The 22,901-nt window shown below is 39.5% G+C and overlaps 3 protein-coding genes across 17 annotated transcripts; 1 reads left to right on the top strand and 2 right to left on the bottom strand.

Annotated features, from left to right (window-relative positions):
• Positions 1-450: 450 nt before the first annotated feature.
• LOC124212585 (uncharacterized) lies at positions 451-5,460 on the bottom strand. Of its 8 annotated transcripts, none has more exons than XM_046612768.1 (9): positions 5,348-5,460; positions 3,902-4,108; positions 3,206-3,335; positions 3,035-3,128; positions 2,293-2,408; positions 1,773-2,006; positions 1,424-1,629; positions 1,265-1,333; positions 451-1,157 (listed from the first exon to the last, which is right to left on the bottom strand). In XM_046612768.1, exons 2-9 carry the CDS (start codon positions 3,930-3,932, stop codon positions 1,009-1,011), a joined length of 1,029 nt encoding a protein of 342 aa, XP_046468724.1. In that variant the 5' UTR covers positions 3,933-4,108; positions 5,348-5,460; the 3' UTR covers positions 451-1,008. The 8 variants fall into 8 exon arrangements, with proteins under 8 accessions (XP_046468724.1, XP_046468723.1, XP_046468726.1 ...); XM_046612767.2 differs by having other exon boundaries at positions 3,902-4,697; positions 5,348-5,454; XM_046612770.2 differs by having other exon boundaries at positions 3,902-4,201; positions 5,348-5,450.
• A 2,480-nt stretch (positions 5,461-7,940) lies between these two features.
• Positions 7,941-22,247, bottom strand: LOC124212578 (glutamate receptor U1). 5 transcript variants are annotated; one of them, XM_069133605.1, is made up of 13 exons: positions 21,383-22,244; positions 11,949-12,079; positions 11,624-11,768; positions 11,346-11,528; positions 11,126-11,280; positions 9,946-10,042; positions 9,815-9,881; positions 9,480-9,723; positions 9,187-9,370; positions 8,999-9,089; positions 8,770-8,925; positions 8,594-8,677; positions 7,941-8,516 (listed from the first exon to the last, which is right to left on the bottom strand). In XM_069133605.1, exons 1-13 carry the CDS (start codon positions 21,424-21,426, stop codon positions 8,121-8,123), a joined length of 1,977 nt encoding a protein of 658 aa, XP_068989706.1. In that variant the 5' UTR covers positions 21,427-22,244; the 3' UTR covers positions 7,941-8,120. The 5 variants fall into 5 exon arrangements, with proteins under 5 accessions (XP_068989706.1, XP_068989708.1, XP_046468709.1 ...); XM_069133607.1 differs by lacking the exon at positions 21,383-22,244 and adding an exon at positions 18,402-19,182; XM_046612753.2 differs by lacking the exon at positions 21,383-22,244 and adding an exon at positions 18,407-19,182.
• On the top strand, positions 9,335-16,875 carry LOC124212586 (3-hydroxyisobutyrate dehydrogenase, mitochondrial). Of its 4 annotated transcripts, none has more exons than XM_046612774.2 (8): positions 9,335-9,670; positions 9,791-10,105; positions 13,935-14,014; positions 14,120-14,261; positions 14,530-14,651; positions 14,754-14,964; positions 15,043-15,169; positions 15,258-16,875. In XM_046612774.2, exons 2-8 carry the CDS (start codon positions 10,098-10,100, stop codon positions 15,438-15,440), a joined length of 873 nt encoding a protein of 290 aa, XP_046468730.1. In that variant the 5' UTR covers positions 9,335-9,670; positions 9,791-10,097; the 3' UTR covers positions 15,441-16,875. The 4 variants fall into 4 exon arrangements, with proteins under 4 accessions (XP_046468730.1, XP_068989711.1, XP_068989712.1 ...); XM_069133610.1 differs by having other exon boundaries at positions 14,083-14,261; XM_069133611.1 differs by having other exon boundaries at positions 9,791-10,109; positions 14,083-14,261.
• Positions 22,248-22,901: the final 654 nt, after the last annotated feature.

Below are 22,901 nucleotides of genomic sequence, written 5' to 3'. Positions count from 1 at the left end.
AGAGTTTAAGAAATCGCGAATCATTTTCATGTTCCGAAATGTGCAATGCTTATGTATGCGCTACTGACCATCTGTATAAAAAATAGCATATTCACAAGCTATGAAATTTTGGATTGGAAGGAATCGATGACTCGAAATGCGTTTCGGTTAAACAATTTTTGCGTCCGGCTCAGATACTCGGTAGAAGAGATTGTTTCGATAATGTGCTTCGGGCTACTTCGTATTGCATCGTCGTACCGTCCGCGTGATTTAGCACATTTTTACTTTCTTTTTGCGTGAGTAATTATTTGAACAAAAACGCAGACACATCTGTCGTAACAGTCACGCCCTTGAAAATAATTGCGCATCTGTTGAAAATTCCTTTCAGAATAAAATCAACGTTGTCCGTATAGTTGAAGCGTAAATCTGAATGTGAGTAGTTTCAAGGAATAGAAGAAAAAAATACACGGGTAAAAGTATAAGGTGTACTGTAATTATTGGTAAAAAGACATGGAATATTTCTTATTTCTTATTGAAGTTTCTTAATAACCCGTAGCTGGCACAAATACAGCGATCTTAATTTACTGTTATCACATTTTTTCGCGTGAAAAATCCGCGAGTTATTTACAACTATGCCGACAGGATAATTTGATAGTCGTCTTGTCAGCGTAATACGAAAATGTTGTTATAACTAAAAGCATCTTTTAAATTCGCTATCGGTTGATACCAATCAAACTGAAGTCAGTCAAGTGAAGATTAAAGAATCAAAGAAAAACAAGTCAAGACTTTGAATTGAAAGATGTTGCAATACTTATCCCACCAATATTCTACGAACGCGATGTGAAATTACTCACTAAACACTTTCGAACGTCACGTTACATTTCGTTAATAGCTTTCTTCACCCTCAAATCCCATTGCTCACTTACATATCATTGCTATTTGGAGGGCTGTCTCCTTTTTCTTTGAAACTGGTTCGGTTAAAATAATATCACGGTTAAAGAAATATACATGAAACGTGACACGTCATAGCTATTTGAATTTTGGATAGGGATTTATCTTAGATTCTTCTTTTCCGTACCGAATCCATGCAACGACTGGGAAGTTTAGTGTCATCCAGTACTGGAATGCTAGCAAGTGTTTGAAGTACACACGCAATACAGGGCCGAAGATGGATGAGCCTGGAAATGAGAAATTCAGAGTGACGGTGAATCGAAAATAAGAACTGCGCACTACGTGTGATTTAAACGTATTCTATCATTCTATCTGACTTCTTAATAACAATTACCAAGAAGTGTGTAAATAAGTTCACGATACTTCAGATTGAGCCAGCTCCACGTGCTCAGGGGTTTGTGATCTGTAAGAGAAACGTTAAAGTTATAACTAATTGCAGATTTCGATATGGTGAATACGTGCGTCAAGGCAACGGGTAAAAATATACACCCACATGTCAACCCATTCAAACGGTAAGCCACGGCGAAAACTGTATCCGTGTTTAAGGTCGTGTCGATGACCCACAATCCGTCAACCATTACCTCCGCCATGTGCAAAAAATTTGGCGGTAGCTCTTTGAAGTATTTTGCAAATACTTCGGTTCGCAATCTTCTGCACAATTGGGTAGTTTCGGCTTCGGTTTTGCGACAAATGTTCAATCTGAAACCGAAATCGAACCGGATTTGTGACAGTTTCGTTCAGGCAGTAAAATTCAGACGCGTGAAAAATGGCCACGCGAGATTTACAGTCGTCGATAATAATTCACTATTTAAACTTTTACAGGCGTAATGAGAATTACTTACCGATCCGAAATGCCGAGCATGTGCCCGAGGACTCGCCAAAAGTGATTGATTCCTTCTCGTTCCTCCGGAGTGTTGGTCAGGCCCAGATATTCTGGCTCGATCAGAACGTAACCCAAGAACCCGAACTGAGTGTACGCCATGTCACGTTGCATGATTCCTCCAAATCCATCTCGAAAAGATCGTCGACTTGAGATCATGTGCTTCCATCGAACCACGTTAAGTGACCGGAACCAGCTACAACCGATCGCAAAACTCGAAGGTTAGGTATTACTCACTTGCACGATACCATTTTTCGTTCTCTGAATGTTATGTTACAAATTACTTCTTCGGAAGAACCAAAGAATGATTTTTAAGCAAAGTGCCCTCCCTTCTGCCTCTAAATATATAATTATTATTATTAAATTATTCAACTTGTGTACAATCAAAATATTTTTTATTTTTTTTTGCACAATCAACCTCACCGGGTATGCTAACACCGATTTGAACTTAAGGATATGGAAGCGAAGGTCAATCTACTCACTCCGAACCCTTGGTCGTAGCATCGTCCATGTACCAAGCACGACTGTGTAAAATTGTTTCGAAATATCTTTTGAATGCTGTGCATGACGTTCCACTTTGTTTAGTGTAAATGAGAACCTGAAAGCAAGAGATTTCGCATATTGTACAGTGAAGCATTGACGTAGTATATATCGGGTAGACTATCGAAAAAGTGAGTGATTGTTTGGAAGCTATACCTTGACTATTAATGATTCGATTTGACGAGAGTGTATTTTATTCAGGTTTGAATACTTTTGCTTGTAAAAATCAATTGATAGGAAGCATTTTGCTCGATGACATGTTTTTGCGGCGCTCACGATGTCTCGAGTATGCTTAAAAGATTCGCTTCAAATTTGGAGAAAGTGTTCTCGGATGTTATCCTCTTTACCAGGATTCCACTTACTTCACAGCCATTATAACTTTTTTGGCCAAGCAAAAGATATTTTATATCTTATACGTGAAATAGAATTTCAAATTCGAACGGTGGTCATTTTGTTAGGAGAACGAAGAATTCGACGTGAATCGGTGGAGCCGTTTTTGAAAAATTTCGGGCACACACGTGTCACCGAGTAAAATGGCTTAAGTTATTGTCAATAACAATGGTTCGTATCAACTGGTTGCGATGATACAAGTATCCAAATAAAGCTTGCAGTTGTCGAAGTATAAATTCCCAAAAATCACCCATTTTTTCCGTGATCCGTCATCAGGAGGTGTTTTTGACTGACTTTTAGAATCGTTGGAATCGACAGTACCGATATCAGTCCAGCCAGGCTAGCTGCGGTTAATCCGACCATATTAGAGTCGTAGTAATCTTTACCTCTGTAATTTCGAACGGAAAAAATGTGTAAATCAAAACCGTCCGACTTGCCTCAAAGTTAGACTTAACTTAAACTTACGCCTTGAATAACTTTTCATCGTACCACTCGGGGAAATCTGTCGGTGTTAGGTCTTCCGACGGATCGTAGTCGATTGTTTCTTCGTCGTTGATTAATGCATCAAAATGTTTATCCACCGTGGCAGGTTGGACTATAAAGGACAAGCACACGTTAAATTCATGTTGTAAACTCATTTACCGAATACTCTGACTTTGAAACAACGATGATTAGCTAAAAACACGAGTCATCCGATACTGTGAAACTGTCTGACTTTCTTAATAACAGGCATTCCGATCACGCAGCAGGTTATACAATCACAAAGATAAAAAAAAATGTTTTGCCCAAGTATTTGATTCTGATATTACAAGAAACGTTTCACATCACGTGAATAGTATCTAGGGGAATTGCTAAAAGCCAGAATCAAACTTCGAATCATGATTAAATATTAATTTTTTCCACCCTCTCGGCGACGTTTTCAAAACCCGTTCGTCAAAAACGTGTATCTGGGCAAGGAAAGAAGATTTTTGGAATTTTCAAACCCGCAACGAAAAAAGGCTTAGCCTACTAATTTTGGGGTAAAGAAAGTTTTTAAAAACCTGTCAACGCGTTCGGATTTTATTCCCGTTTCAAGCTAATCCGGGTTTTTTAGTCCGCCCTGCAGAGTGCATAAAAAATGCTCCGCCTGCTGTATTTCGCGATTAATTTAACTCCACTCACCGTCGTCTATGTGTTCCCGTTTCGCACGCATCGTAATGTCCTTGGCCACACGCGCTTAAGACGAGTTGAGGTTGTTTCAACAGTTAAACGATCCTCTCGAGACGTTGACTTAGCCCATCAATTTTCTTGTAGTTATATATATCGTGAACCGGTTACGTTGCGTAACGTTCTATTGCGCAATTTGATACGATGTGTATCTCTCGCTAGCTATAAACACGTGAAAATACATGTGCGTAACTTCACGACGCATCGGTGCTCGATCTAAATTGAACCGTGGTTACGATATGGTCGATGGGTGATCTAAGTATGAAAAAAATGAAATAGATGTCACTTCTGAAAGATTCAGGTAGGCCTTTGAACAGTATTTTCTAATCGAGACTGGACAAAACAAAATACTTCTTATCACGCATTCTTGCTGGAGATAACATTTCGCGATTCCGTCGAAGGTCGTGGAATTTCGGAAAGAATTTTGCGTCACGGTGCGTCCGATCAATAGGAAGTGTTACGTGAACCATAAGATACGTCAAATCTACAGTCCCATGTGCAAAAACAATTTTATTTCTTTTTGAAATTTTTGTCTGCAGATATTCGCGCCTCTTTATCAGACTTCGAACTTTTATGAGAGTATTTGATTTTTATTATCCATTGCGATCTGTCCCTTTGTTAGAATTCCTTCAAATGATCGAAACTAGGTCTAGGTGAAAATGGAAACACTTGTTCTGCTTGCATTAAAAAAATCAGTCCACCCTTCAAAATGTATATTAATTTACAGTAAACGTTGCACAATTCCAAGGCACTGTCATAAGAAACAAATTATTAAAATATCTATTTTTAATTTTTACCACATTCTTACAGCCTGAAACGTCGAATTTGATTTACGAACAAGGTTTTACTAAATTTCAAAAAACTGACCGAGTTCACACTTCTATCTTCTTATGTGGTTCTGTCAAAACCACATATTTCAAAATGGCAGGCATCGAATCTCAAAATCTATTCATCCAATTGACTTGAAACTTGAACAGATCCTTGATTATACATTTTCTATCGAATGATCGGATGATTAAACGAAAATGTTCATTAACTTGTTAATAGCAAACGATGAAGGTATTTTTTTGCGCCGATAATCAAACTCTTTTCTCACCAATTCCCCATTTTCCCAATTTGAAAATTAGAAAAAAAAAAAAAAACACGTCCATTCGATAAAAAATATTACAATCAAAGATCTGTCCAAATTCCAAGTCAAACCGACGAATAGATTTCACGATTCACGTCGCAGCCGAATATACTTTGTGAATTAACAATAACCCCGTTGTCAATTGATATTTATTAATGAAAAATAAACTGAAACTTCATAAAACCTTGCACCAATTGTATATAAAAATCCGATGTTGTTCCTCTGATACCCGTCGGAGAAAAAAGTTTTCAAAATCGACATATTTTTCGTACCAGCCTTTATGATAGTGCTTTAAGTCTTGGGCAAAACACATGGGAGAGAACTTCTTACTTGGCCGGAATCACTGACAGCACTGAACGTATGTTCTCTAAATCGCAATCTGTACTTACACGTCGAATAAAACTTGTCGCTGAACTCGCGCGATACATCGTATCCCTCCCCCCCCCCCCCCCCTCAATCCTCCCAACCACAAGCCAATTACTTTGAATACACGGAAACGTGACACGACCATATCCTCTATGCAGCAAGTCACATCTGTGTAAATTCTCCGGAGTTTTTGATATCTCATGCTTCATAAGTATTGCGCTTGACGAAATGCCTGCATACCTTCGGAATACTGCAAGATCGTTGCAACCGCAGTTTACGGGTATGAAAATCATTGAAATATTCATCGATATGCACGTAATATGCTCCATGATATGTAATTGTTTTAGTGAAACGTCGAGGGATACAGAAATTACGACTAAGTATCCTCGCTGACTCAGGAAGCAAAAGGTGACCCAGTTTTCTTTATATTGTATGCCTATTTGGAACTCTTAGATAACTGACGCGTGATTTTGTTTCGGTTATTTTATTTCGGCGGTATAATTTTTTACGGCAAGAATGTAACTGCTCCCACGAGTTGCGAAAATTTACGAAATGAAACATGCGGTAACGTCCTCCAGCAGTTGAACCGGTTCTCTCAACTTTCCTTTTTACAGTTAATGGCGATATTTTACACGCTTAAAATATGTAGCATCTTTTTTTTTCACCGCAATACCATGGTTCGTGTTATCGGACTTTATTGCAATTTTTTTTTTTTTTCTTTTAAGAATTTTCGGAGATTTCGAAAAATCCGTTTTTGAGAATTTACAAAATTTTGTAAAATGGGTGAACAGTCCTGAATTTTTGGATAGGTTTTCGTAAATGGTTATACGTCCACTGAAGAAATCTTAGAGGCATGGAACGAGCAGTTTCATTAATTTAAGCGTTAGAAAATTTTGAAAAATCGACTTATTTAAAATCACCGAAGAATGAAAAAAAAAAAAAAAAAAATTCAGGGGTATTCAGAAAAATCAATAAATTCATTCTATATGAAATTAAAAAAGTTTCACGAGCGATTTATTGCAGAAATTTTTGTCTAAACAATTTATCAATGACTTTTGGGAACTCTTATTGTTCGAAACGAATTATCTTATCAACTTGGTTACGACTGTTTTTTTTTCAGATTTTCATCTGATCGCGAAGTGTTGAATATTCTCACCGAGACTCACTTTTGACCGGGATTATCCGTCCAATAATTAACTTAATACGTGCATGTAATGAATTAACATATTCTCGGATGTTGGAGAAGCTTTTTCCGTTTTCCTAAATCTCGCGGCTCAGCCTCGCAATTTATCTGACAATGAATCCAATTCAAAAATATGAAATACGCGTGCTGAAACGAATACACCCGGTTGCGTGGAAACGAGAAAGTGATTATTAACAATCTTGCACATATCGTAGATGGTCATAGCCTTGTCCCGCATGGAACTCATTACTTATATAATGCGTAATCCTTGACTACAGATTAACAAGATGTTATCATAACTATGAGGATGGAAAATTATTCCAAAATGCTGACTCATTGTCAGTGGTATATAGCTTGTGCGTCTTCACCGTGCTTCGAATCTCCATGGAAATCGGTACGTAGTGATGATTCTCATTTTTTACACGTACATGCATCGAAGATCAAACAGTCAACATCCCATCCTTATTTTTTCCATTTTCACAAAATTTGAGGAAAGATAATAATAATAATAATAATGATTATTATTGTTATTATTATTGTCAGCAACTAATTCGAATAAAACCTTATTTTAAACAAACAAAAATATACAGATTTATGTTCACGTTAATGCTAATACAGAGGAAGAAATGTTTAGTCAAAATAAGAAAATAAAAATATGTTTGTTGCGGTACCGATAGATAGAGATTTGAGTTCAATTACGTGGGAGGTGTGTAAGAGTAACGGACGATTTGTTATCGGTCAAAAGTTTCTTGGATTAGCCACCCGAGTCGGGCGCTACAATCGGGCAGAAACGAGGCAAACTGGGGGTGACGCAAGATTTTCAGATCTCCAGTCGAGCTCTAGACGTGGCGACGTTCAGAAATGCTCGAGAAAGTTAGATAGATATCGGAACGAAAGAGTATTTGAACAATATTGAAAGATTCTGTGAATGTAACCACGGCTCTCTGTACTGTGAACCCGTTGATTCGGTGACGTCAAAGGTCCTTGGTGACCTGATTCCTGATCGGAGGCGTCATTGGCTGTCGGTGTCTCTGTAGTGTCTCGGGACAATGATTATGCAAAGTAATAAAGATGCTCGACGATATTTTTCTAACCAAAATGGATTTGAGTGACAACAATTCAGAATGAGTTGCTCATCCTTCAATTTCTATTTAATTTGTAACTGTGAAAACGTACGTCCTTCTCTACGTCGCTGTGCCGGGGTGATTGGTCCGACTTACAATTGGCTAGTTTTTACTAGTTAAATACTACGTCACATTGCAATATCCTTTGCTGCTGGAAAAGACAAGTGAGAGTGCCTTCAGGCAATTCATTGGTGATTATAATTCAATAATTTATTCATTTTTTTGTGATACAGACTTTGCCTAGGCTATTTGCTCGCGGTGATGAATGTAATTACGTGTTTTTCCTTCTAGATTAGAAATACCTGTACGGTGTCGACGTTAAATACACTGGAAAGTCGTGTGAAATTCTTACTTTTTTCCTTTTCGAGGACCTTACTGAATACGGCTGCACTGATTTCTCCTGTGTTTCGTGTTGCCTGGTTTGATCAGCTTCGTAATATTTAGTTCCTTTCGTGCCTGCCGGAAGTCTTTCTTCCCCTCGCACGTCGCAGCGTCAGAATCCCTGTTTTTAGGGTACATCAAATCCGAAGATTTCTCTGGTTTATTCTTGGAAAACAATTCGAAAAGGAAGACCACAGAAGCGACGGTCAGTCCGACGGTCAACATGACGAAACCGGAAGTCAGCGGAGTCAGGGCCAAGGGTATTGTTGTTCCGTTATTCTTGTCGTGCTCGACCAAAACCTCCCTCAAACTGGAGCTAGCCCGACGATGAATGACGTCCTTGAGGTAAAAGGATTTGAAGCCAGTCTCTATGGCCCGCAGCATCATCTACACTGACAATGGTACTAATGAAAATGACGATGAAATATACGGACAGATTACTTGATTTTTCGACAAGTACGAACCATGTTCACTTTATCCACTAGCCACGGCTGCATTGCAAAGCATAAGTAGTACCCGCCAGTTGGATTCATCATTAGTCTGTAATTCTGAAAGAGGACGAATTTTCAATTTGATAAAAGTGAGGTACGTAACATATATCGCTTATCACGTGCTTTAGAAATTTAGAATCGAAGCTAACGTGAAAATCCGGCCCCTCCACGTCATTATCAGGGAAAAAAACACCACCAACCACTCGACCAACTATCCCGTACTTTCCCTCCAAAATTCTCAGGTGTCTTTCTTGGTAATTTTTCTCAGATTTGAATCTTTGGGGAAGTATCGCCGAGTATTTGTCCTAGAAGCGAGTCACGCAACGTGATTAACAAAGAAAATGAGTCAAATTCATGAAGAATATTTTCGGCACTTACGTTGAGGTTGACATATTCGTTAAACGTTGGCAGAGGACCTTCTTTGCCCCAAGTCAAACCAGCCTCGACAAATTGCTTGACAGTGTCTATCCTAATGAACGTAACATACAAAGCGCGTGTTCATAAGTAATCAGAGGATGTAACTGAGGACACGCGGCTGACGTTGCAAAATTTAATCATTCATTCACCTCTCCTCGTATTCAGTGCCGGTCAAAGTAGCAGCCAGACTGCTGCAATAGGCAGTGACCAAAACGAGCCCGGCAATTTGCCAGAATTGAAGTTGAATTTTGACGCCCGAAATTCTCCTCGGCATCCAGACTCCGATCAATCGACCCACCAGCTCCATGCAGGTATAAGAAAAACGACGAAAACCTTGTGTGAAATCAATGCAATTTTATACCGCAACCACATATTCACCATTCGAAGTGATTGAGCCTATGTCTAATTCCTTTTTCTTCAACTATTTCTTTTGTAAACTCACGCTTCGTGCTCTCTTGGGGCTTCACCCTTGCTCTGATCGTCATGTAGCACGTCTGCCATAATAAAGTTAGGATAACCGAAGTCCATACCAAGGGGGTGAAGGGCTTCGTCAGCGCCAAAAAGCTGGTAAAGGGCTTCGGACGTGGGACCAGGAATCTTATCTCCAACAGACCCCAAGGGCCTGTCAGATTTGTAAGCATGTTGTGATCCGCTTTCAGCCATATGCCACCGAATGCGAGATCGATCTACGAAAGACGGCGAGTTCTCTCAAATTGTATGTTGGTATAATACTAATATCGAGTGATGTTGCAGTTCGTGCAGAGAAACTTGAGTTACCTCCTTCGCCAACAGCTGACTGATCATCCCCCCTTCCCATGTGTTGTTATCAGTAAGCCGTCCGTACCTGCGGAAAACACGTCTTAATACACAAATCGCAGGTGATCGAAGATTGTAAGGATGAAATTCACTTGTATTCTCCCGGCGGAGATCTGATGCTCCAAGTGAAATTCAAACGCTCTGCAATTAGCATAAACATCCGCAGCTCGATGCCATCTCTTTCGGAATCTGGAAGATGGAAAATAAAAAACAGAGTCAGCTTCCACCTTGAAGTCAACTTCTGATGTCAAAGTAGGTAAAAAAAATCCTCCTTGGGTAGGTACAGTTTTGTTTTTAGTACAGGCATTGTATAAAGGTTCTGAGAAATCGATAATCTCGTCGCGTCCATTTAACATCGCGAAATTTGATCCACCGCAAATTAACGCCTTGTGGTGGATCTAATTTGGTGAACCAAAATGCAAAAATGTACTTGATTCGCGTGAAAATTGGTTTATTATTGGAAGGCTTTCGAAGGTCGCTGGTTACGATTCTTCACTCAAAAGTTCCAAATTCAAATTGTTTGATAAAATATAGTCGACTAAAATGAATGAAACTGATTTCTCATGATACGTCACGAAAAGTAAAATATTTTTGAGCCACCATATTTGAACCATTATATCGAGCATCTTCATTTTGACCTTAGGTTTGCAATTTGGGACGCGCAAAACCTCTGAGAAACAGATTTCATCCCAATAATTTCACGTTTCGAATTTGCGTCCGCCATACTGGATCCGGCATTATGAATTTATCTAATGCGAATTCGGTTTCGTAATTAGCGGCCTCGAAAACCCGAATATCGGGTTACATCCGATTCATATGAATTTTTACATTTTGGCCCGCCATATTTAATTTCGGAATTTTGAGGGCAGTTTCATTAACAGTGACCTCGGAAACTCCCGAATATTAAATTTTGCGAAAATCGTTGGAGCGAATCATAAAATAATCGATGTACACTATATGGCGCCATCGCTGTTCAAGGGGTTAGGTGTGTACCAAACGATCGTGCTCAAGATAATGTAGCAGTGTGACTTTATACACCACTCGTATAAGTAATTCAAATAACTATCCCTGTCATAAATATGGCGTGCAGATTATAAAACAACTTTTTGATCACACCCTCGATGAGATAATTTATAATTACAGTTGAGCGATATTTTTTAACTTCTGATTCATTGCCTAAATACCCTTATTTACCCACACACGTGATGAATTACCAATGAACTCTTTTTAGTTTTGCGAACACCCTTGACACGCGATGGTCACGTATCTCACCATTATCTGTCAAGTATATCTCAGCTTGAATTCCATTTACAGTTTTCTTCACCGTTCTCTTCAGATACATCATCGGAGGGTTGTAGTATGAGGCGATTTGCAGTTCCCTACCCTTGAAATTTGAGAGTCCATTTTTGAACCGCAGGTCTGTGTATCTGTTGTCGTAAAAATAAACACTTCGTGAATGGGGCTTACAGAGTTTAGCATACCTCGGTCTCACCTTTCAATTTCCTCGAAATTTCTTGGCTGCAAAAAGTTTTCAGAGAGACTCCAGATCCCGGAAACTGTCACCAAGTTCACGTTGGCATTGTTGTATATTGACCCGTTGAACAATCGCGAATTCGCCAGCAAATCGCTGTTGTAAATTATCAGTATCTCCGTAGTGGAAATCGTTGACGGAACTCTGGAAAAGTACAAACGCTTCGTGGATGCCGATCCGTTTTTTTTTTTCTCATAACTAATCGTCATTCTATTTCCCATCAACGATATAATATTTACTTGCTCAGTGTCCAGAGTAGATTTTCTTCAGTCGATGAAATTAGCAAATAACCTTGACAATCGTAGGAACTCTGGAGAATGATGTAAGAGTAGGAATATGCTCGGAGAAAATCATTCAAGGATTGTTCCACCTCATGGAATGTACCTGTTACAGTGAAAATAGTTTAAAAGGCTCGCTACGTAATGTCTACTCAAAGCAATCTAACGACTGGATTAATATAATTATCCATAAACATTGCACATTTCGCACTGTAAAATCGCATCTAACTCATAATTTACTAACTCCCAATATAAATTTTGTATCAACATTTCACGCTACACTTACCGTTGATAAATACATTGCAGCATCTTGCGAACGGAAATGATTCCTTCAGCATGGTTCGATAGTCGGTCTCAGAGATCCAGGATTTGGGCTCCTCGTGAACCAGAAACCGATTCTCTCCGGCAAAAACGATTCTATATAAGGTGCAAAGCCAAAACACGCATTTGATCATGGCAACCAGGACCAATCGAGTCTTGTGTTCGGATAGAGAGTAATACGAAAAATTGAGTTTCTCGTTACTGTTTTCGTATTTTTCTTTCTTCACCTATAATAACTAGACGAATATTTTCTCTGCAAACGCACAATTTCTATAATTTTTTATTAATTTAGTCGAATTTCCTTCTCGATTCAGTTAAGAGACGTCGATGTACTTGCCAGCAGAGCTGCACGAAAGCCAATGGAAAGGAAGAGCGAAAGAGTATCGATCTATACCGACGCAATGTGTGAACAGATATCATCTACCGCATGAATTTATACTGTGTGTTTATTTCCTCCCTTGTTCTATTATACGGCCGCAGTTTTGCTCCGACGGACTTGAGATAAGATGCTTTGTCTATCAAGTGTTATTTCGCATTTCGGTATGTGCAGCTATCGAAAATCGCAGGTAAATAAGGCTTTTTTTAACAACGCAAGTGCAATGCGGAACTTCTGAAAGCTCGACTATACTAATTGGCAGTGAAACGGTTTTTACCGCAGTTATGGATAAAAGAAGACACGCGAACCGTACATATAGTCGATTACAGTCACGTACCATGGATTCGCATAGAATAAAGAAATAAGGAATAACAAATGAGCGCTGAATTCATTGTACTAATTGATCGCGCATTCGTTGCTCTTATTGTTAGATGTAATAACAGGAAGTCTATTCATCCCAAAAATTCAAGACAGGCTCATTTCTGCTGGCGATTACATATGCGTATGAAAATTCTCATTGGCAATTAGTAGGTGGGGGAAACATTCGCAAATCTAAAGCATGGGATGACCGTTCAGTGAATTAAATTGTACAATCACAGTTTCGTTGCAATTTCTTATTCACGAATCGATGAAGACTTTAACTAGTGTCGATACTCGTAACCGTTGATGAAAAATTTAAATTACGCAAACCAGCGATGTTCATTGACCTTTAAATTGTTCCGGAGGTCTCGTTAATCGCTGCTAAAATAATAAATTGATTGATAAAAAAAGGCCAGCTGGCATTAAAGATTATTTGAGGAGCTAATCTACTTTGGGGATAAAAAAAATACGTGAGACACAAATTTTTCAAGTTAAATAACACGGTGTCACAAAAATAAAACGAAACGATACTGGAGTCGGTAGCCTACGATAGATACTTATGTATTCAGTGGTGACAGTTACTTGGATCAATTCTCCACTCGACTACAATCCGGTGTAAACAAATTAATGAGTGATAACACGATCATTACGCAGTTATGCAATATTAGCTTGACGTTTATGATTGCGAGTAAAGCCGGCCGCCTCAGGTTTTATCAATTATCAGCAAAGAGTGTAAGACTTTTAAAAGACAACGGCGAATGTGTATCACATTTGGCCGTGTGTCGACACACTCTACGGTAGTCTTATATCTGGCTCTGACGTAAGTTGCGTTGAAATCGTTCGAACGAATACGCGAGTCTTTCGCAAAGCATCGCATAATCTGAATTTAAAATTTATTTCGTTAGCAAGCGTATCCTCTGAATTAGTTTCATTCGAAGCGTCGCGAGACCTGTGTTGACTCAATTCCAAGAGCAACGTTGAAATGAGTACACTTCTACTGTTCAGCCGATCATTCTTTCTTGCCAGCAATGGTGAGTTACGCAACAAGCACATGTATCTCTTATTCGTGATATACTTATAATATACGCAATAACTGTATGAATATGCATTGTACAATGATATTTGAAACGTCTTTGCACGACCTCTGCTCAACTTTGAGTAATTAAATTCCCTATATCGACCGCATTCCATCCGCAATTACTCATCTCTTTCCAGGGAGAAGACAGCTTTCGAATGTCGGTTTTATCGGCTTGGGCAATATGGGCGGCCACATGGCGAAAAACCTGATAAAAAAGGCATGTATACGTACGTAAGTAAGGATAAGTATGAGGCGATGAAACTTATCTCTCAACGTGAATGACAGGGATACAAACTAACGGTTTTTGATGTCAACGGAGCAGCTGTATCAAGCTTGGTTGAGGCTGGCGCCAACGGTGCAAGCTCTGCAGCTGAAGCATCGAAAAATGCGGATGTGGTAATATCTATGCTACCGTCAAATCAGCACGTCTTGGATTGTTACTTTGGTGAAAAAGGTGTCTTGAGGTATTAAACTTATTTATATTAAATCACCCTATCTGAGTAAAAAGAATTATTTCTATCTGTCAAGTGGTTGATCATCTGTTCTTCCATTTCTACCCGTGTTTGAGACACAAACTACTAGGAAATTAGGTATACGGTAGAAACCTTGTAAGTCATTGCTCTTTGAACAACTAGATCACAATGTTCAGAGCCCCAAACTTTGGCAGCACTTACAGAGCATCTAACGTACCTCTACTGTTTAACCACGATGTTGAATTGAGTCAAATTGCAGTTCGGTCAAGAAGGATGTTCTTCTGGTGGACAGCAGCACAATCGACCCATCAATTTCCGAGCAAGTGTCAACCGCAGCTAAGAAAATCGGTGCGCGATTTGTCGACGCTCCTGTCTCTGGAGGTGATTGTTGTTTTAGCTTCTTTATCTGTCGGACATACCGCATAAAAGTTCGGCTTCGTAGCATGGTGATGAACCCACTTTACTCGAGGAAGTGATCAACAGGTGTCAACGCTGCGAGCGCCGCGACGTTGACGCTGATGGTCGGCGGTTCAAAAACGGATTTCGAAGACGCTGAGCGAGTGCTTGTCGCAGTCGGATCACGGGTGATCCATTGTGGCAAGGTCGGGGCCGGTCAGGCAACGAAACTGTGCAACAACATGCTTCTGGGGATAAGCATGATCGGGACTGCAGAGGCATTTATACTCGGAGAAAGGTTATAATTTTTTTTAAGTGTCGGGCGAACAGAATCTTGAATTGAGCGTTCTAATGCCGGTCCGAACATTTTTTTCAGACTGGGACTGGACCCGAAGATCCTAGCCTCGGTCATAAACACGAGTTCGGGCAGATGCTGGTCTTCCGAATTGTACAATCCGGTTCCAGGCGTTCTTGACAACGCCCCCAGTACGAATGGTTACCAGGTACAATGTCGGATGCTGTGTGCTACTGCAAACGTAAAAACTTTTTTCCCAATCGAGGTGAAACGTGTTTTTTTCATCTTGTCCACAGGGTGGATTCGGCACAGCGTTGATGACTAAGGACTTGGGACTTGCTCAGGCCGCTGCATCGCGGACCGAAACTCCGAGTCCATTAGGATCTATCGCCTATCAGATTTACAGAACAGCCATGGGCCACGGACACAGCAAGCTGGACTTCAGCGTTGTGTATCAATTTTTGAAAGGGAAACAGTAGCTCGAACCAATGTGATTTTTACTATCAGGAGAACGTATGCTGATCGAAGATATTACGCTATTAACAGAATCTCACGGTATTACATGTATGTGCATTATAGTCGTGTCCAATATACTTACATACTTTCTAATGCATGAGCTTGATCGTACGAAGAAGACGAACTCTTTTACTGATTTATAAAACACTTGAAATTCTTTTGCTGTGCATTCGCGTCTTCTGCGGAAATACTTCGATCATTCTAAAGTTAGTTCATTCTGAATCCTACTATTTCAATCAAAACTCACTACGCCCATCGACACGCAGTCTGAGATGACTTTACAATATGTCCGGTTGCCTGAAACATGTTTCTGAAAACGTTGATAACGGTAATCGGCTAGAATCGTTGATCTTTGTTTTACAGTACAGAAAATTCACTTTTTTATTCACCAAATGATTAAATGCACGAAGTATGCCGTCTTACCAACTACGTTGCGGACAATTGAATATTGGTAAGCCTGTGCATTAGGCAACCCGTCATACGGTAATGGTTTGCCGGTGGTCCACTGCTAGGCTCAGAACCCGTAAAATGTGTAGTGAAAATGGTTCCACTTATTGGTCAATTCAAGAACTATTTTGGTCGCAATTAAATTAGCGGGAATCACGGTTCGTTTGGATCGAATCTGAAGTATTATCATCCTTCAATATGAAAAAAAATCACGCTGATTGCTACAGTATTTCAAATATAGTAGTTAGGTTATCAAAGCATGGCTACAATGACTAATTATCTGAATATATCAATATATTGATATCTGCTATGCTTCAAGATATAATATAAACCTGAAATAACAAAATATCTGATTACGAGGATCTTGTGAGGTGCCTACTTCATGCGAAAATTGACACTTGACCATCGCTGAAATCGTCAATTGATTCGTGAAACTGCACAGTAATGGTTTCAGAGACTACATTCACCTCAATTAGCTGCAGATAATAATCGTTAATCGGAAATCAGTTAGAACGATGAAACCTCTGCAGTATTATCGTTAAATTTATAGATATTGATAACTACTCTTATTGTTTTTACAGCTACCGAACGATAGACAAGGTCTTAGAATGACGATAGAGTTACGGTGTTAGTGTTGAGTATGTGTTTCATAGTGAATTCGGTTCACGCAAAAAAAAAAAAAATGCATACCAAGATCTCTGAACTCTTCGTGTCACATAAAATATAATACGCGTAATAATACTTGTAGCTCGTCTAATAACGACTACCTCTCTATGTACAGAACCCACGCAATGAAGTCGTTTGCGATATTTTGTTCGTTATACGAAATTGTCATTCGAGTCGTGCCGGTTACTGGCAAAAAAAAATTATATATCATCATTGGAGTGGCTCACCCACGAGATGACACTTATAATATATAATTGTTCGGGAAGTATCCAAGTACTCGTCGCACTAGTAGCGCAAAAATTGTTTAAGGACTTTATCAAGTACGCACTAGGTACGGGATTGTGACGTCACATATTCAGACCTCCAAATTAATCGCATTTGCGCCGACCAGACCATATTTATCAATATATTCATATTTTCGCGATAATTAGATATGACATGCCTTGATTACTTAAAGTAATAATCATGCCTCGTTTCTCAATACGAAGTTCTGTATATTCAGTCAATTTTCTACGTCAAAACTTTTTGGGTCAGTAAACATTCAAAAAAATCATACCACGCAGTCGCTGGAAATGTTCATACGTTCTGTTAGCATAAAATATCGTCAAGTTCTTGTAGAGCAATTTTTTACCATCGTACACTCAATGCGAAGCTTTCAACTAGACGTAGAATTTGTTTTATTTTTCATCTGGACTTTTTGCTAATATCGTATATAAGTCACGCAAAGTATTTCGGATTCGTTTTGACAGTTTTTTTGAATTTTTCCCACTCCAAAAAGTTTTATATAAACTAACTTTCCTACGGTTCAATACGTGACAAATCTTATGTCTACTGGTTTTTCTGTATAAATCTGCAGTTAATCGATAACAACGTTGAACGCTTATCAAATAATTCAGTGTTATTAATTCAAGTGCGTATTTTTCTAATACACTTTTCCTCCGTGTATTGTGATGAAAAAATTCCATTCCGAGAGAAATCATCACCTACGCATTACCCGATAACAATCAAGTAACAGGGCCGTAGCTGCGGGTCGCGTGGCGTAAAAGAGGCAATTTGGCCGTCATGTATACATATAACACACAAGGATTGAAATCATACGGGACGACGTGAGAGTTGGAGCGGTGTGTGGAACTCTATGGGAGCTGGACTCATCCCCCCGATTAATCTACAGGATCAATTCGCCCGGGGTTCTTCGGGGCACCGCATGAGGAAAACACACAATAAACACCATACGATATATGCGTATAGGTATATAGTACGTTGCTCCAACGACTGGGTCCTTTTATTTGCGCGAAGTGCTTGCGACGAGAAGAGGTCAAAAGGCTCGATGTGAAACGCGTCAAGCCATAGATCGCATGCTGTCGCAGAAGGGTTCGCGCAATACGTTGCAAATATACCGCAAATATACGCTTGAAGCCGAATCGTGCAACCTGTTGCGTCTTCGTAATGTGAAAGAGATTAGAGGAATGAAATATCTGCAGAAAAGAACTAGTTCATTCCTTACGGAATTCATAATGCAACAAGTTATTGTATAACAGTATAGATGCCGTAAGCGCCTAAGAGATTGAAGGAATAATTCTTGAACAACAGGGAACCTTGAACCTGAAATATACCTCTGTGTGTGACTTAAATTTCTGACTCTGGATTGAGATTTTGATAGGGTATAAAAACTCGTGCACGGATATACATTAACGGGGAAAATACTAAACGCCTGTTTTATATGGCTATGTATATGTACGATTCTCTCCTTCATGCCACCCGCAGCAAAATCTTATGCGGGATGAAGTGTACCCAACACCGGACCACCATACCATACCACAGGGTTCTCGGTTCTTGTGTGTGCCTTCGAATCCCACAGAGTCCAGTCCGATCGTCCCACCCTCGTTGTTATAACGTCATGAGAAATTTATATTGTTATAATTTCGTTCTCACGGAATATGTGGGTCGACTGGAGCCGACTAAACGCGTACAGATACAGGCGCAGGCATATATCTTACAAAAAGAGGTAAAAACTGTGCCCCTCTACCCAGTTCTCTGTCAATCTTTGGCCTATTGAATTATTTTTTTTTTTTTTTTTCATCAACCATTTTACCATCACGATGACTTAACGATTCGCGAGTCACGGATATTATAGGAACCAGATACGCGACGAGACGGAGTTTAACCCGAGAGATATTCACAAAAATACTCAGAGAACACGTGTCGACATGTGGGCAACGGTAATTACACTGCAGTTCCAAACTGCATTCAGCTCTGCACATGGAGTCGTTAAATTCTTGAGCTCCGCGTATACGTTAATATACGTATACGTATAGATCAAGCGCCGGGGAGTTGTCCTCTTGAAACTACATACGGGTGCAGAAAATAATGGGAATAAACGATAGAATTTGAATTACGTATATTCCGTTCTCTGGCTGTCTCAATGCCGAACTTTTTGACCGTTGATCGTGCATGCGAACCTGAAATTTGATCGTTAAAGTTAGGTAACGTAATATTTGAATCGAGCGTCGAATCGATGGTCCGGTTAAAACGTGACGGAAAGCCTGGGAAGATTAGGAGGTCGGTGGAAGAAAACCTACGTATATGTGTCCATACGTGTACGTACTAACATGTGTAGACAATGTAGACATATGTGAATATCCGTATAGATGTAACAACAGAGATGCCCCGTCGCCTTGCCGCAATTATCCTCAATTGAAACAATTTAGTTCAATTTACGTTAACTGGCTCAATTGGTACCAGCGAGGAGGACTCGACGGTAACTCTGTTCACGAAAGAATGGAATACTGGCTTATACGCCGACTAAAAAACTTGACGAGACTCGTTGCCGCGGAGTTGCTTGCGACTCTTCAGGAAATATTTTATTTAAAAATTATTTCAATTAATATATTCCTTCGAGGTAGCGCGAAGAAGTACTCATTCATGATTTGTGAGGTGTATGGTTTGAAAACTGTACGGGAATCCGTAGACGAACGATCGCATTTATTCAAATGCATTGAGATTATTTTTTACAAATATTCACGTACAGTTAAGAGAAAAAATTAAGTAAACCAGAGCCTCTATGAAAAGTCGGACAGTTACGATTACTTCACAATCAACCTAAATCTGATAACCTCATATGGCACGGTGTTATGTCGTAATAATTATACTCGGTTAAATTGATCGGATTCACACGGAGCGTTGGAGTACTTAACAAGTTGGAACAATTATTGGACAAGACGGACTCTCGATGCATCAAGTGCGTCGGGATAAAGCTACGACGAATCCACAGAATTTTTAAGGATATACGAACAAGTAACACTCGGTATGTCTCAAATAAATCTCAGGTACTCGATGTCTCTTGTTCTCACAAACGATTCGGCATGAATCGGAATTGGAGCCAAACAGACGTGACCATTTTTACAGACGACGAAGCTAAATTGACTTTTAGTGTATACGGTCGTACGGTAGAATGACAAGTGCGCGGTAAATGGTTGACGCTTTTTACAACCCGGTATGTATCGTACGTGCCTTTCGTTTTTTCCAATATTTCATTAGAAATCAATTCCATATGTTGTTATTATTCATTTGATTTTTTCAATCTTCCCTTGGTAACTTAGATACGAATATTAAGGGTAAGGGCGATGCGATTCGATAACAAAATGAATCGATTGTGTCGATTCGATTATTTTTGTTGATGTGGCTTGTTTTTCAAACCGAATATCCTGAACAAAAACCTCTCTTGCCTGTAGTATAACCATCAAAAAGCGACATTCTACTCGAAATTTAAGAATTTTATGTTTAAAATCCGAGCTTCTAGACGGAAATTTTTTTGCTCAGCAACTTTCGCGATTCGTACGAGAAAGTGTGATAAACAGCGACGAATTTATCAAATCCAAATTGAAATTAACCATCTTTATCAAAGTGTTTCTATGTATTTTAATCGGAAATTTATCATATTTCCCGAAATGAGTAAATTTTATTTAGTTTATACCGTGACTCAGCTATTTTTCATGCAAAAAATTTCGATAAATAAAATACCGTCGATACGTTTCAAAGATTATTAACTGTGATTTATACTTCAGACTCCTGCGTGAGTTTGAGGAAATACTGAGACTAGTCGGAACAAATTTTGATATTCTACATGAAATAATTTGTTGAGCTGCGATAAACTGAAGTTTTTAAGCACAATGTTTTGTGAGGTGTGCGAGTCGATATTATTTAACTCAGTACTGTCGCAGTTAACCAAACGTGTCTGTGCGAAAAGTCTTCTCCACTTGCTGCTATGTATTCTTTTTACCTTTTCGCTCAATATTTGTTGAAATCAATCTTTGCGCAGCAAATGTACAGCAATGAATATTATTGTATTATTACGATGTATATCAAGGTTTGCTTGCATTTAGCGAACGTTTTGTTCATAACTTTGGCTCATTGTCAGAATAGTTTTCTTTGATTTTGATAGCAATTGAGGACACACCTTGTTATTATACTGCTATATCACTACTTTGCAATCATAAAACCGTCTTATTTCTGAAGAATTTTCGCCTACATCGTTATCGGAAATAGTTTCGCCCCAAGGGTTCAAGCATAAATTCTACATCTTTTACCAAGCACTCTGAATCACCCCATTTCCGGTACGAGGCAGCATCCGCCCTGCTCTAACAATAAGTGATACGTGAAACGGATGAATAAGCAAACATCACAGTTCGTCGTAAGATAGTGATTTCATTTCGGTCTTTGGACATGTACAATATATGTGACGGACAAGTACGTAATTCGGTAATATTTCTACACGACATAACTCAACACATACAGTGCAAGCTGTTTTATTTCCCCACTCTTTTCCCCGTCCTCCATCCTCTGGGATCAGGACTCACTCGAGTCGAGCGCCAATCAACGATAGGCTCGCCTCCAACAGTCGACCGAAAGCTCACATATATCCAACTCCTAGTGGAAGTATCGTGATAGGGTTTCGGGTGTTGCTGCACCAACACAAGCTGCGAATACTTTTACAAACCGACGATACGGTCACCCTGTAGGACTCCGTGAGACAAACGTGCACTTTATGAGCCGATATTCATTATTCGGAATCACATTAATTAACGCCTGAAGAATATTGCCATTGGAATCCACCACGAATCGGTTAGATACCGTAAGTTTTCTGTGAAACCTTGCTGCTAAACGCCGACAGATAGGCAACCAAATTTCACAGATAACTTGCGGTTTGTTAGTTTTGAAATTGATCGTAGGTACGGTATAAGATTAATTCACATCACTATAATAATTCGAGCGGAACATTTCGTCTTGTCATTGGTAATCATTGAATTATCGTGGAGTTTTATTCAAGAGACATTGGCACGGATGAGGGATTCCACCATATATATTTTCGAAGCCTCCAATGCTGGAGGTTTTTGGCGGGGTGACGTTCGCTGGTTATTGCGACGTAGAATGGAGATGAGTGCGCTTTTGTTATAAATGGGCGGAACAGCGACACGGAGAAAGTTGCCGAATGTTATAAGTGCAAGGGTCGGTGCAGGAGACAACCCGGTACTGCAGCTAGGAAGCATCGGACCTTTACTTATATCGTGGCAGGCTAATAACGTTGGTAATGTGATATGATTAGCTTAGTTGAGTTCAGTTTAGTTCATATTCGTTCAATTTAGTGGTTCGTCGGCAAAATCACGTCCAGTTAAACCCATTTAGGCGAGTTAACTTACCGCGGCTCTCCTATACCCGCGGCTCAATTCGCATACGTAACTTCCTTGCAGTTCTCCAACTCCCCAAGAGAATCGATACAACATCAACGACCTCCGCCTTGCCGTTCGCGAATAAACTCTGAGTTATCGCACATCACGGTATGCGTAATAACAAATAAAGACCTAATCGAATCGCGAATAGGCGTTGCGACTCTGCTGTCAATGTTGAAACTATACGCAAAATGAGAGTCAAACAGGAAACTGCCGAAGATACCGAGATTTATTCTGTTTTCCCGTTATTTCTGTTCAGTTTCTAAGTTCTTGCAACCGCGACGAATTTCCGATTACGCTTGTGCTTTTATTTTCGAAAACATCCGCAGAAAACATAAGAAAATTGAATCGAACGGAAGAATATCGATCGGCTATAAATCGTTGAGTTCCTCGCAAGTTTTAATATTTACATTCTGTTTATACAATAATCTTTGGTTAAATTAATGTGAAAATCATACGTTTGGAACTTCCTTGAAACGTGTGCTCGAATAACCCATAGCATAGCTGTGTAATAATACGTCTGTGGGTTTGCTATGGTGGTTTTTCTTAGAGACTCACGAGCACGGTAATGAAATTGGTGTTCGC

The sequence above is a fragment of the Neodiprion pinetum genome, chromosome 2 (assembly GCF_021155775.2).
Source record: "Neodiprion pinetum isolate iyNeoPine1 chromosome 2, iyNeoPine1.2, whole genome shotgun sequence".
Classification (NCBI taxonomy): Eukaryota; Metazoa; Arthropoda; class Insecta; order Hymenoptera; family Diprionidae; genus Neodiprion; species Neodiprion pinetum.
This window is presented reverse-complemented; position numbering and strand designations above follow the sequence as displayed.